At 36.9% G+C, this 16,171-nt stretch overlaps 1 protein-coding gene across 6 annotated transcripts in view; it reads right to left on the bottom strand.

The window, feature by feature from the left end:
- Positions 1-16,171, bottom strand: part of MAP3K4 (mitogen-activated protein kinase kinase kinase 4) — a 125,458-nt gene that overhangs the window by 55,150 nt on the left and 54,137 nt on the right. For all 6 annotated transcript variants that reach the window (XM_032161973.2, XM_032161993.2, XM_032161985.2 and 3 more), the window contains exon 3: positions 12,297-13,660. In XM_032161973.2, the coding sequence (XP_032017864.1) occupies positions 12,297-13,660 (1,364 nt within the window). The remainder of the gene's footprint in view (positions 1-12,296; positions 13,661-16,171) is intronic.

The following is a 16,171-nucleotide window of genomic DNA, read 5'->3' as shown; positions in this document are numbered from 1 at the left end:
AGTACTTTACATAATTCTTATAAAAACAAATTAAAAACCAATACCTAAAAATAAAATTTTAAGAAATCTATGAATAGATCAACAAAATGTGGTATAGCCACACAATGGAATATTATTCAGTCATAAAAAGGAATGAAGCGCCAATACATACCACAGCAAGGATGAATCTTGAAAACATTATGCAAATGAAAGAAGCCAGTCTCAAACGACCACATACCATATGACCCCATTTATATGGCTAGGCAAATATTAAGAGACAGAAAGTAGATTAGTGGTTGCCTAGGGATGGGGCTAGTGAGCAGAGGAATTGTGGAGGTGACAGCTAAAGGGTACAGGACTTAGGGGCAATGAAAATGTTCCAAAGTTACACAGTGAGGATGGCTGCAGTGGCGATGTTTGCACAACTCCAAATACAGAGAACTACTGAACACTTTAAACAGTGAATTTTACGCTAAGTGAATTATATCTCAATAAAGCTATTATTTTGGAAATACAGTAGAAAAAAGAAGAGAATCTAACTATATATCTAGCCAGTGGCAGAGCCACGAGAAGAGATGTTCCAAGTGTCTTTAAAATGTAGTTATCTGATGTTACATCCATAGAGGATTATAACCTAAGGATGGTCAAAAACAAAACTTGAACTGTTTTCTAGTAATCACACTGAGATGATTGTCTATTTTGGAATATAGTCAGTATCTGATATTCTGTCACACCTGGTATCACAGAAAATTGGGCTTCTCAATAAAAAAGAAAGGCAGTGATATATGGATTAAGTCAGAAGAGATTAAGCAAAATTCTCAAATCCTGAATTTGAATCAGAACTATCAGAAAGGACTTGTGATGCATTTTGTGTATGTGTTTTCATCTGTCCACTAAAGAGTAAAACAATGACCAGCCACAATTTCAGTTGCAATGAACAATGCTGGTGTACAGACTGTGGTCTTGGAATATACCATTTCTCAATAAAAGCAACTAAGGTTCCTTAAAAATGTATCTGATTCTCAGTGGCTGGGCGCGGTGGCTCGTGCCTGTAATCTCAGCACTCTGGGAGGCCGAGGCCGGCAGATCACTTGAGGTCAAAGTTTGAGACCAGCCTGGCCAACATGGTGTAACCCCATCTCTACTAAAAATGCAAAAAATTACCTGGGCGTGGTGGCGCATGCCTGTAATCCCGGCTACTCAGGAGGCTGAGGCATGAGAACCACTTGAGCCAGGGAGACAGAGGTTGCAGTGAGACAAGATCATGCCACTGCACTCTAGCCTGGGCAAAAGAGTGACACTCCTCAAAAAAAAAAAAAAAAAAAAAGGAAAACAAAATATATCTGACTCTCAACCTGGAACAGGTATACAGTGTCAGCCTAGAATAGCCAGTTAAACTAAATAACATGGAAGCTATCAAAGGACTGTGAAAAAAGGAGTCAAGCCAATTGAATATGTTCCCATTGTACAAAGATGGGACGTGAACATTAATTACTTCAATACATTACAGTAATGACATCCATGGATTGAAACATACCAAATATGTTTAAATTCATGAGTTCAAAATCATACTAATAACACTAATTAGTCACCAATAAACCACATCATTATTTTAAAAAATAGTAAATAAAAGGGAAAGAATCAAGCACATTTATCTTGCCATTTGTGTCAACTATTCCACTAAGTAACCATATAATAGGTGAGGAAAAGTTTATCCTTATAGCAATATCTAATAGATGAAATGAATAATAAAGAAGCTAATAAATGAAGAAAAAATGAGAGAATTAGAATATCCTCACTTTTCAGCCCTTAATGAATTAAGGAATCTAGGCAATGTTCATCAACTACTACCAATGGCACAAATAGTCAGATATGTGTGTATCCTGGGAAAGTAGTGTTAATACAATCAACGAATTAAAAAATCCTGAATTTGATCAAGCCACTCTATTTTACAGCCAATTCACAGAGAAGACACAGAAAATGGAAACATGTGGGGCAACTAGGATACAATCATAAAAATTCAGACCCTACAGGATAAATGACCCTGCTTCTTCATATACGGCAAAAAAAAAAAAAGGCAGGGGGAATCTACAGACTAAAACATTTTAGAAATATAATGAACAATGACAACACATGGACATTATTTGCAAACTGATTCAAAGTGTAAAAAGAAAACCATGACAATTATAAAATTTTTTTTTTTTTTTTTTTTTGAGACGGAGTCTCGCTCTTTCACCCAGGCTGGAGTGCAGTGGCGCGATCTCGGCTCACTGCAAGCTCCGCCTCCCGGGTTCACGCCATTCTCCTGCCTCAGCCTCTCCGAGTAGCTGGGACTACAGGCGCCCGCCATCACGCCCGGCTAATTTTTTTGTATTTTTAGTAGAGACGGGGTTTCACCGTGGTCTCGATCTCCTGACCTCGTGATCCGCCCGCCTCGGCCTCCCAAAGTGCTGGGATTACAAGCGTGAGCCACCGCGCCCGGCTATAAAATTTTAAAATAATCTCTGAGTACAAATAAAATAAGGTAGTCATAAAATAATAACAGACATGACTATATAAAAATGTGAAACTTCTATACAGTGTTAAGTATCCTAAACAAGTTAAAAGGCAAATTGAAAGAAATATTTACAACCATCATAGAAAAATGAGTAAAATTCATAAATTTTGAAAAAATTTTATGAATAAAATAAATAAAATTTTGAATAAAATAAATAAAATTTTGAATAAATTTTATGAATAAAATTCATAAATAGTTCCAACAGCCTAACAGAAAATGAGCAAAATAAATAAGCAAACGAAAAGAAATGCAAATGGCCAATAAACATGAAAAACAGGCTCAGTGTCACTAGAAATGAAGAGAAAGATTTAGGCTGGGTGCCAGTGGCTCACGCCTGTAATCCCAGTACTTTGGGAGGTCAAGGCGGGCAGATCACTTGAGGCCAGGAGTTCGAGACCAGCCTGGCCAACATAATGAAACGCCATCTCTACTAAAAATACAAAAAATTAGCAAGGTGCAGTAGCACACGCCTGTGATCCCAGCTACTCAGGAGGCTGAGGCACGAGAATCACTGGAACTTGGGAGGTGGAGGCTGCCGTAAGCCGAGACTGTGCCACTGTACTCCAGCCTGGGCAACAGTGTGAGGCTATGACTTAAAAAAAAAATCAATGAAATTACATTTTTTGCTGATCATGGTTACAAAAATGAGGAAAAATCAAATTTCTCCTACACTGTTTTAAGTATAAATTAGTATAGTCTTTTTGGAGAGCAATTTGGCAATATATATCAAAGATGTGAATGTGCATATACCCCATGACCTAACAATTCCATTTCAATTAAGCATTCTTACAAAAACAACAGAATAAGTTCATAAAGGGGTGTGTACAAGAATGTCTGTCGCTACACTGTTTACACAAGCAAAAAAATTACATTTCCATCAAGAGTGAAATAATTAAATAAGTTACAGTACCTTCATATAATGGAATATCATGTAGTTGTTAAATGGAATTTAACAACGAGAGCTATATATATATGGACAGATCCAAAGTAGACAACATGGGGGAAACCCTTCAAGTTGTAGTAGGATATGTATAGCATTATCACATTTGTTTTAAAAAAATTACATGTGTTACATAACAAAGACATAATTTATAGAATCACAAAAAACTCTAGAAAATATAAACCAGATGATAATTACTCTGAGCAGTGACAGAGGACAGGGACTTTAAAAAGATACTCCAATAAATAAAACAAAAACATACTGTTTTTTTAAAAAGTGTTAGATACAAATAGGCTTTACATTACCCTTCAAAAGTCAGTTTCTGTGATTCTATACTAGGATCCTATCACAAACTGAAATTCCTACACAGGCCCAGTAAGTCATGTAAGCAGGTGTACTTGGGTGGCCATAAGACAAATGATGGATACTGCGGTAAACTGGAGCCCTTATGCTTATGCTGCTAGTCACGTGGGAATGTGGACCCAGTGTTGACAGACTTCCCAGTATTTCAAGGAAAACCCAAAATCTGGATTTTCCCATTTAAAAATGTTAGACACTAAGTCAAAAAAAATATTTAAAACACTGTGTGAGACAAAACATAACTTTGGGAGACTGTACACTGTCAAGAGCATACAAGGCTTTATAGCCAGAGCTCTGGGTTCATATCCTGGCTCTGCCACTTTCTAGATTTGTGACCTGATCAAGTTACTTAGCCCTCTTCCTTGCCCGGCATATAGCGAGTGTTCAGTTAATGCTAGCTACTAGTCTTCTTAATATTACTATTGTGCTGTTGTTATCACGGGATCCAGTTCTCAGCTGAAAGTTGATGACTTCTATCCTACCTGTGATATTACATCAGTTTGAGTCGGTTTGCTCACTATAGTCCAAAATAATGTACACAACTTCCTACTTTCCTTTGTGTGTTTGTAAAAAGAAAACAGAAAACCTAAAGGCAAATGAGCAAGTATGTGCTTGTTAGCGTGTCATTCAATTACAAAGTTCTTGTAATCTTATGAAATCAGACAGGGAATGATTGAAACAAGTAAAAAGTTAACTCTAACAACTGTATTAAGCAGCATGATCTTAAAGGCATGGGGCGGAGGAGCACTGGAGCCTAATCAGTGTTGCCAGTGAGTACCAGAACTACACTGTTGCTGGTCTGGCTTCACGTGAGGCACGCAGGAGGTTTATTAACAATGTCAGTGCTCGTGTCCCCCACTGGGAGATTCTGACTTGTCCTACTCTCAGAATGGCTAGGCATACGTATTTTTAAAAGCCCTCTAGGTAATGCTGATGTGCAGCCAGGTTTGGAAACCATTTAGGATAAAGTCTGGTACCCCAGAATCCTGAATTTGAATCCCTCTAACAATCTACAGATCTGTGATTTTTGTGAAAGTTATCTACTGTACCTAAACTGGTTTCTGCATTTGGAAAATGCACCACCTCACAGGGTTGTTGAGTCTGGGACACTGTAAGGGTCAATAAATGGTAGCTGCAGTTATTGACTTCCTAGTTTCTACATGCTTTGTCTGCTTTGAATATAAACGGCAACCTCTTCAGTGTTTCCTGTGTGTACAGGAAAAAATTAGCACAACTATTGTTAGAATCCAAAGACAAAGAGTATTTCATTGGCCATTAAATTTATAAGAACTACATGATCGTTTCTAATTCTAAAGAAAGCAATTAAGACAGTAACCAAAACAAAAATATTCCTAGTATTTGAGGCAACAAAGTCAGACAATTATACATTTTGTACGTTAGATTATAATATATTCATCTTTTTCTTCTGAAAATAAAGTTCATAAGGAAATCAAAAAAGGAGCACAAAATAACCATATTACAGTATTTTGTATTTAACATTTTAAGTTGCACAAAACCCATAGAACTATACATTACAGAGTGAACTTTAGAGTATGCACATTTTAAAAAGTCAATCAGGATTTTGGAGGATCCCAGGATGCAACCCAGATGAAATAAATGAATCAAATTAAATTACAAAAGTATGATACCACCTCACTGAGGAAGGTGAAGGAAAAAGGTGCTGACCTAAGTTACTTTGGAGAATAGTGTTTTGACTATAAAAGGCTAAAGACAAAAGGAACTTGACTGAAACACTACACCCTAGTTGATAAATTTATTCCTCACAGGGGTACCGGTTAGCAATTCTGAAACTACTTTACGCGTATGGTAGGGTTGAACAAACATGTAATTTATTGTAGTAATGGGAGCCAGGTTTCTCATTATAAGAGAAGTTACAGATAAGCAAGGGGGGAAAGTCAGAATGAACCTTGTGCTGAATCAGAGCCAGAGATATCAGTATGAACTCATGATTATTTTAGATTGATAGATAGGGAATTATAGATCCGTGTGTATACACAGGTTAGAAGACATACCTGTACTTTCTAATTCTATCACTGAGAAGGCCTAAAAGCAATGACACCCCAACAGCACCAAACACACCCAGTGCCCACATCTTCATTTCTCAATACCATTATCCAGTAAAAGGAACCAGAACTCCTTGGAGAAATGGCTGATCCTAGGACAGAAAGAGGAAAAATACAAGACAAGCCCAGAGCATCTTGTGGTGCCAGAAAGTAAGAAATGATTCAAAAAGCAAATCAAAAGGAAAATAATACGACAAAGGAGGGGAGCATATTAAACGACACAGAAGGCAACTGAAAGAGATCCAATGCGATAAAACAAGAACAGCTTGAGCAACAAAATCAGTAACAATGGTACTGGATTATAACTCAAAGTAAAAACAGCAGCAAACATTTATGAGTCCATACTGATATAAATGACCAAATAAATGAGAAGCAAAACTTCCATCTGGAGAAATTCCAAATAATATATTAGATACTCCCCCCTCCAGGAGGTAGAGATTAATTTCCCTCCCCTTGAGAGTGGGTTGTGTGTGGTGACTGACTTCCAAAGAATTGGAGTATGGAAAGGAAAAAATGGTAACTCCTGGAGAAACCTGGCAGACACCACCTTAACCAAGTGATCAAGGTTAACATCACCAGTGACAATGTAATGCGACTAGGGCATTTCAACTCTGTGGCAACCATCCCCAAGCCCATCACCCCAGTCTAATCATGAGAACACTTCAGACAAATCCAGATTCGTGGACACGACAACTAAATGCAATGTGGTGTCCTCGACTGGTTCCTAGAACAGAAAAGGGAATTAGTAGAAAAAGTAGGAAATCCAAATAAAGTCTGTAGTTTAGTTAACAGCACTTTGTATCAATGTTAATATATTAATTTTAACAAATGTATAGGGTGAGAAGTCAATATTAAGGAGTGCTGGATGAAGAGCATGTAAGAATTCTGTACTATCTTTGCAAATTTTCTATCAATCTGGTATTATTCCAAGATGAAAAGTTTGTTCTAAAAAATACAATTGTATGGAGTAGTTTGATATTAAGGATAAATCTCTTATACATGTTTACTTCGTCTTAATTTCTAAGCTAAATTGAACTGTAAATAGTATTACAAAACCCATCCTTAGCTACAGTTAACTGTTGGGAAGGACACCTGGAAACTACTGGACTGCTGAGATGACTTGTCAACTTTTAAGTAGGGTTGGGAAGGGTCACCATACAAGCACATCTAATGAAGGAGGAGCAAGAGTTGGAGGCAAGACAATCGCTATCATAGGGAGACCATGATACATTATGAAATGGCTGATACATTCATCCCTAAGACCCAAGATCAACAATACTCAAGACTAGAAGAATTGGTATTACAGCAAAGTGGGAAAAATAAGTACAAACAATAAGATCCTGGGATGTTCTAAACAGCAATGGAATAAGAGAAGTAGAAGATAAATGAAAAAATATAAAAAAGACCTTGGATTGTATCTGGGTCTGCAAATGGACATGGGGGAGGGTAAGGTTTCCTCTTATTTTTTCCTATTATGATAGTCCTTACAGCCAGGATAAAACTGCAGCTGGTATTATTAGTTCAGTTACATGGATTTAAATAAGTTTCATTTGATAATCTGAGACTCTCTTATTTACAAGACTGTTTCTATAGATAAGTATTTTCAAGATCCCAAACAACTGCCTACTCAAGTGGACTCTGGAAACTAATCCATTTGTTTCAATTAGAGACTGCCTATGTAACTACAAATGTGTCCTGAGGAAATCAATTTACAGAAGGTACGGAGCTACAACTTCATATAATTTTGAACAAATCATTAAAGGTATTTATGGCATTCATATTATGAAAACAAACAGCAAATAGATTATTTTTAGTATCACTAGTTGCAGTTCTTTTAAAAGATTTTGAAATATAATAAAGTTTTAGAGAAAAATTAGTTTGGGCTGGGCGCGGTGGCTCACACCTATCATCCCAGCACTTTGGGAGGCCGAGGCGGGTGGATCACCTGAGGTCAGGAGTTTGAGACCAGCCTGACCAACATGGTGAAACACCGTCTCTACTAAAAATACAAAAATTAGCCAGGCATAGTGGTGCATGCCTGTAATCCCAGCTACTCCAGAGGCTGAGGCAGGAGAATAGCCTGAACCCCCAAGGCAAAGGTTTCAGGGAGCTGAGATAGCGCCATTGCACTCCAGCCTAGGCAACAAGAGCGAAATTCCGTCTCAAAAAAAAAAAAATTATTTTGTAAAGCATGCTTACAAAGGGAAATTAAACGTAAGATCACATGTGCTTTGCAAACACTGGTTACAAGTAACATAATAAAAATATATATAAAGACATAAATAAGAAAAATCAAACATCCCACGTATATTTCTTCTTTTCTACAAAATCCTTCACCTATATTCATTCCTATTATCACTGAAACCACAAAAACTGCAAAATATGCATTATGTACAATCTGTGGTATCTTGTCGGTTATTTTAACAATTAAGAACAAAAACACTGGCCAGGCGCGGTGGCTCACGCCTGTAATCCCAGCACTTTGGGAGGCTGAGGCAGGTGGATCATTTGGGGTCAGGAGTTCAAGACCAGCCTGGCCAACATGGTGACACCCCCGTCTCTATTAAAAATACAAAAAAATTAGCCAGGCGTGGTGGTGCATGCTCGTAATCCCAGCTACTCAGGAGGCTGAGACAGGAGAACTGCTTGAACCCAGGAGGCAGAGGTTGCAGTGAGCCGAGAGCATCCCATTGCACTCCAGCCTAGGCAACAGAATGAGACTTTGTCTCAAAACAAACAGTCCTCAAACCTAAAAGGTTTTATTGCCTAAAATGTATGCCCTTAAAATGTACAATTATTTGGCAGGGGTTAAAAGGCAGAATATATCTTAAAAATAAAAAGTATAGTTGCACCCATATGGATTTACAGTTAGCTTCAAGGAGGAAAAAGTAATAAAACTTCTAAAAGTAAAAGCTTATGGTTGATTTGCATAGCATTTTACCATTTGATAAGATTTGGATCTGTGTCCCCACCCTATGTTGAACAGTAATCCCCAGTGTTGGAGGTGGGGCCTGGTGGGAGGTGACTGGATCATGCAGGTGGGTTTCTTGTGGTTTAGTACCATCCCATTGGTGCTGTTCTCATGATGGTGAGTGGGCTGTCAAGAGATCTGGTTGTTTAAAAGAATGGAGCACCTTCACCCTGCCCGTGCTCCAGCCGTGAGAAGTGCCTGCTCTGGCTTTGCCTTCCATCATGACTATAGTTCCCTGAGGCCTCCCCAGAAGCTGATGCTGCCTGCCATGTTTCCTATACAACCTGTGGGACCATGAGCCAATTAAACCTCTTTTCTTTATTAATTACCCAGTCTCAGGCATTTCTTTATAGCAGTGTGGGAACGAATACACCACTTAACCACGTATCTTTTTCAGCCTCACAACAACCTTGTGAGGTAGGTAAGAAGGTAGTATTATACCCATTCTATAAATGCAAAGGCTTTGAGTCAGAAAGATTCCTATTTACAACATTCTATGGTGAGAAAGGGTCACAGTGAGGAATGAAACCCAGTTAATGGACTTCAAAATTGTGACTCTTTTCCTGACATACCAAATAAAACGACTAAAACAAACCTGGGAGTGGGGGACTGTACACATATTCACATACACACACACACACACACACACACACACACACACACACACCTCCCTTTATAGAAATTATGTTCCTGAAGTGGGAATAAAAATAAAATCTTACTTTCCCACTAAGTTAATTAGAATTGTAGAGCCTTATCTTTTGTTAGTTTGGATTAATCACCAATACTGAGGAAGTCCCACTTTGGCTCTCTGTTACTCTTTCATTATCTGATGAACACTTAGCATTTTATGAACCAAAATTTAAAACAATAGGGGCTTCTGTAGTTCATTTTTTGAAAAGCAAACAATCTACACAAAATTCTAATAAAGTCTTTCATTTATATACCTTATAAGCTTTGAATTCGTGTTTCTTTTTTTCTATAACAAAGATGACCTCTGCAGCAAAATCTCAATTGGTCAAACCAAAGAACTACAACTCAGATGAGAATTCAGAACTCTGGGGAAACTATTACTGTCTTTTTTCAACACGAGTTCTAATATAAGATGTAGGGCACGTGTTCTCAATCTTTTCTTGCTATAACATATCTAAGGGGTACAATCCTCATTAGTAGCAATTGTTAATCACCACGAAGAGCCTGGAGAGGAAGGAAGACAATTTGGGGAGGGAGGGTGAGTGAAGCAGTTTACCGAAGCCCGACATGTCCAACTCACCCCTGCCCCACCGTGGCCTCATCTCATGTGCTGCTCTCCTATGAGAACCACTGAATTAGAGGTGAGGTTATACAGTCGGCCCTCTGAAACCCTGGGATATGCATCCGCAGATCAAGAATGTTTGAAAAAACATTAAAAATAAGAATACAACAACAAGAAGTAATACAAGCTACTCGGGAGGCTGAGGCAGGAGGACTGTAGCCCACGAGTTTGAGTCCAGCCTGGGCAACGTAATGAGATCTCGTCTCTAAAATAGTAATAGTAATAATACAAATAAAAAAGATATAGTATAACAACTATTTACATAGCATTTACATTGTATTTGGTATTATAAGTAATCTATAGATGATTTAAAGCATACAGGAGGATGCACATAGGTTGTATGTAAATACTACACCATTTTATAAAAGGGACTGGAGCATCCAAGGATTTGAGTGTCCATGGGGGTCCTGGAACAAATCTCCCTGGGATGAGATACCAAGGGATGTCGGTACTGCCAGGACTTTTTTCTTCATGTTACTTCAAAACCAGTGGTCACAATACAAATTAAACATCAATCCTGTCTTGCCAACATATGTCCTTAATGAAATTAAACCACTCCAGCCATTCATGTTTAAGATTTCTAATCAAAATAATATTCAAAGTAAATCTCTTAAAATATAGCTACAAAGCATTGGTTCATGTTGTAAACATCTTCCTGAATTTATGTGAATGCTTAACCCCTTCCTCCTAGAAGGGCTTATAATCCGGCTGTCGGAATAAAAAATTAAAATCTTGCAAACTCAAATTCTCTTCAGGTGTTTTCCATAGTTTCCAAGTTGTTTATCGTTTATGAATTTAAAGCAAGCCAGGCTGCGTAAAAAAACTGAAGTTAAAAAAATAAAAATAACAAGTATATACAGTTGGCTCTCCATATCTGTGGGTTCCACATCCATGAATTCAACCAACCGCAGATCAGAAGCATTTGGGAAGAAAAACTACATCTGTATTGAACACATACAAACTTTTTTCTTGCCATTATTCCCTAAACTATACAGTACTAACAACCATTTACATAGCATTTATATTACATAAGGCATTACACATAATCTAGAGATTAAAGCATACGAGGTTGTGCATTGATTATATGTAAATACTGCATCATTTTGTATGAGAGACTTGAGCATTTTAGGATTTTGGGATCCATGGGAAGTCCCAAAACCAAACCTCCTCTGATACCGAGGGGATTGCGCATATGTATGTATACAGCTACTAAAATTCAGAATCACAGACTTAACACGGGTATAAGGTATTTCAAAGATTTGGGTTTCACTTTTAGCCAGACGAACATGCAAACTCACCAGAAAAGCAAAATCACTTGTACAGTACTATTTTGGACTCTCAGGAACGATATCCCACAAAATGCCCTTGTCTAGTATTACCACCCTTTACAATAAGGAATTTATAACACGTCAAGCTATCAAAAGCAAATCTATAGTGTTTTCAAGTCACTTCCTCTAGTGGGCACATTCCTCTCACAAAAATCTCCACATATCGAAACACATGTCTGACAAAAATCAGGACTTCCCTTAAACTTTCATCATCTGCACTGAACACTTTAACCTTGTGAGATAGTGTTGGCTTTTTTCCTTTGATCATTCTGACATTTCTCTATAATTTACATCTCTTTGAAATACAGTGACCAAAACTTGACATGCTAATCAAAAGAGAGAAAACTTCAAAGGATAGAGAAAGAACTCTCTCCTTGACCTTGGGTGCCCTATTCATTTATAAACACCTGAGTGTGACATGGACTTTTTTCCTGACTCACATGCAGCTTGTGGTCATCCATGACTATGGCTTTCTTCCTTCCATCTTTGTTTATACCCAGCCTGTCCTTTGCCATCCTGTATTTACATGGTTGAACTTATTCCCTCCACATACCACCTTGCACTTAATTCACTAAATTTCATGCAGTTTTCATAGATCTATTTATTTATCATAGTACTTTACAGAAATGCTTAAATGTGCAATTTATAACTGCCATTTGTGTTCAAAAATATTAGAATATGAAAGTACATAACACCAACATTAAAATTTGCAATAAATAAATGGAACTAAGGACATCATTGTATTAATATCTACTGAAAACCTACCTCCACTGGACGATCGTTCTTTACCAATGCTATACGTGCCCTTTGCAAGGAACCATCCATTAGCTTGTGAAGTCTTAAAATTAACTTTCTTAACCCCATCTGCTTCAGTGCTTTGTCTACAAATGGTCTATAAATAGAAGTCAGACAATGTCTACTAAAGCCTGCTTCTGTGCTCCAGTCTGGTGCTCCCCAGCCAATAGAATCATCCTCAGATTCGAGCCTCTCAAGCTTCTTGGATATGCAGTCCTGTGACTGGATGTCGAAGCTGTTATCTATGGGCTGTCTGATTTCCGGTACCCTAGGATCAGAGATTTGTTCTTCTTCACTCTCATCTGTACTACTTTCCAACTCCTTTAATTCTCCTTCTGTGTCATCACCCTCATACTCTGGCTCATTACCTTTGGATGGTCGAGGGGAAGGGATTTCAAACACTGGCCAGCCAATGTCTGATAAATTCTTGATGCCCAAAACAGTGCCCATAATCCTTAATTTCTGATTTAAGTCTTTTGTGATGTTTAACCACAAACAGAGTGCCTGCACCCTGTCCTGGAAGTCTTTTGCAGCATATTTTTCATAGTCCTTCTGAAGAGCCTGCAATGATGGATAAAGTGCTTCTATGTACTCTAGCAGCTCCATTATCCGTTTTACCTGCTCAAACGAGACCCTCTGGCGTTGGAGATGCTCGTGATGTGTTGAGTAACCTACAATCTTTGTTCCAGGAGTGGCTTTGCACTGCCCTTCTACTGAAGTACCATTAAAACCAGCTCCATCTCTAACAAAGGCGAAGCTCCCATAGTCGACTTTGAAAGTAAGGATTTCATTGATAATATCTGGGATGGCTTGACGGGCTGTATATAAAAAGAAGTCCTGGTCGTTAATTGTCCGTCCTGCATGCCAGGCTTGTAGCTCTAACCAGATCAGTTCGTTAGATCGGTTAAGCCAGAAACCAGATGTATTTTCTTGTCCTCTTTGCTCCCTGTCTTTCTTCTTTGAGACTGAGGTAAGCTTTAGCAAAAGTCGTAATGTTTCAAAAAACTTTAAACGATCTGCTGGACAGTCAGTCCTAGAAGTCTGGCGTGCAGGTCTGGCTATAGGCATGGGCACAGACACTGGAAGCTTAGCATTGCTGCAGCCAAGGCTGAGGTAAGGCTTATTGAGATCCACATCTGGAATTGATTTTTTTGGCAAAGATCCACCCACTGAGTCTAACATGAATGAGCACTGTACATTTTTTTTATGATCACGCTCTGTTGTTCTAAGAGCTGCTCGGATCTTTTTCTCCTGCTTATAGCTGTATTCTTCCACATTCTCCACTGTTTTTCCAGTGTCTTTATGTGGAGGCTGATTTGGTGCATTCATTTTTTCTATTAAAAAAAATAAACAGAACATTATATAACTCTAAAATATGAAGCTACTCTCAGTATTTTCAATAAAACTGATATTCACACGTATTTATATTTTCAGACTGCTAATGGAAGAAAAATAAGCACATCACATCCTAAAAATTAAAGGAATCAAAAAATATATGACATTTTCTATATTTTAAAAAAAATTATCCATTTTTCCAGTATTTGCTGTATTCTCTTATATTCACAACTAATCACCTAAACTAGCTGTTTATTTCTCCCTATGCTACAAAGCATAGTTATCAAATCATTTAACCAAATTTCCTAAGTAATCACCTTCAATTTAAGAAGGAAGAAACAGCATGGGAGATCTGACGGACACCTGGATGAGAAAATATATTTAATTCCTGCATTTGTCATTAGCTAAATGTGTAAACTTAAGAGGAAATCATGTAAATTATCTGGATTACTTTTCTCATTGAAAAAATTAGGCACATTGATGCAAGAATACTTAAGGCACCCTAAGATTATTCTCATAAAAAACGGAAAGACAGTTGACAGACAAAAACACTGACTTTATTCTATTCCTTTATTTCTCCTTTGCCACAAACAAGTGGGCAGTAACATTTTAAATTCAAAATTAGCAAGACTGAAGACATACAGACTAATTTGGTATAATTTGCTTAGTACGTTATACTGGCATGTAAAATCATTTACAATTAATGCGAAAAAAGCAAAAATCATCCATTTTTTTCAAACAACCAGAAAACGTTCTATAATCTGATTCCAAGCTTTGAAATGAACACACATAATCCTCTTTCCTGTATGGCACTTTTAACACTATTAATTGCTCTACGTTACTGAAATCCTTTCATTCTGTTGCTTCTGGGTTCTTACACTTCCTTAAGTCCCTTCTTTTCAAATACCTCCTTGGAACTTTGCTCACTACATAAAATGTTAATGTTTCTCCAAGTGCTAATCTTAGATCTCTTCTCCCTGGGTGATCTCATTCATTTCCACATCCTATATCGATAATGCCCAAACCTATAACGCCATCTCAATCTATCCTCTACACTCTACACTCAAGGCATAGTTTATTTCATTGAATCTAGGACACAAATTTTTTCATATGTTAACATCTCTGAAATTAGAATGTTATATATAATCAATGATGATATAAGTAAGTTTTAGGGACAAATTTGCCAATATTTTTCATTTACAGTTTTTTTTTTCTGAGATAGGCTGGAGTGCAGCCTCAACTTCCTGGGCTCGAGTGATCCTCCCGCCTCAGCCTCCCAAGTAGCTAGAACCACAGTCACGCATCACTACACCCAGCTAATTTTTGTTTTTTTTGGTAGAGACAGGATCCCACTATGTTTCCTAAGCTGGTCCCAAATTTCCTGGGCTCAAGCAATCCTCCCATCTCTGTCTCCCAAAGTGCTGAGATTACAAGGCATGAGCCACTATGCCTGGCCCATTTTTTTTAAACATATATATATATGCATAAGTAAAACATATATCTACATATCAGAAAGTATAAAAGATCTCTTTAAATAAATAAAAATTCCAATTATAAGAACACACCATCAATTATAAGCTGTTTTTACCTTAGAATATATTATAATTTCTTAGTATATATTTCTTATATACCAAGAATTGTATTATATATTATTAATATAATAATTATACTAAGAAATTATTATATAATTTTCTTAGTATGTAAAATCACCTAGTTTTAGGTGGTTAGTTGTGAATATATAAGAGATTAGTTGAGAATGTAATATCTAAACACATATTAGTATATCTTCAGATTTGATGGAATAGGGTATATTTACATGGGTTACAAACCAATATACCACAAACCAATGCACCAATGAAAATTTGCTTAAAACAAATTTACTTCCTAATCGATTCAAATTAGTTATAAAATAAGGATTTTTAAACAAATTTCCCTAAGAGCACTTATAGCTTGGTTTACCTTATATTAAACTTGCCTTAAATTTACTTTATGATCCATCAAAAAAGATTGTAAACCAATCTGTCCATAGAGATTTTTTGCTGTATTTTAGTATACAAACTAATATTACTATTATTTATTAAATTTAAAATTTTCAAGATAGAATTTTTATCTTTAGTACTAATCTACTTCTAAATGTCTTTAAACTTTTTATATAGTCCATTTAAGAAAATTTCTTCACAGTTTTATTGTTTCTAGCTATAAATGCTTATCAACTCTTATTTATATAAAAAAATTGCTTAGACCAACTTTAATTCTCTTGCTCTGATGCATTTAACTCTGTGTTTTTTATACCTTTATTAACAGAGCACATACATACTATTTGGTTAACCAATGGTATTTTGAAAGCAAAAATGACCAGTGCTTCCACATTTAACTCCACTATATTTTTCAAGATAATTTATATTATACTTTATTACTGGGAAACACAAAATGACATATACATTGTATCACTGTGTAGGACTGGAGGTAAAGAAAATGAGTTTAGTTTCTAATACACTGAATTTGACGTG

This window comes from Hylobates moloch, unplaced genomic scaffold (assembly GCF_009828535.3).
Source record: "Hylobates moloch isolate HMO894 unplaced genomic scaffold, HMol_V3 SCAFFOLD_2, whole genome shotgun sequence".
Taxonomy (NCBI): domain Eukaryota; kingdom Metazoa; phylum Chordata; class Mammalia; order Primates; family Hylobatidae; genus Hylobates; species Hylobates moloch.
This window is presented reverse-complemented; position numbering and strand designations above follow the sequence as displayed.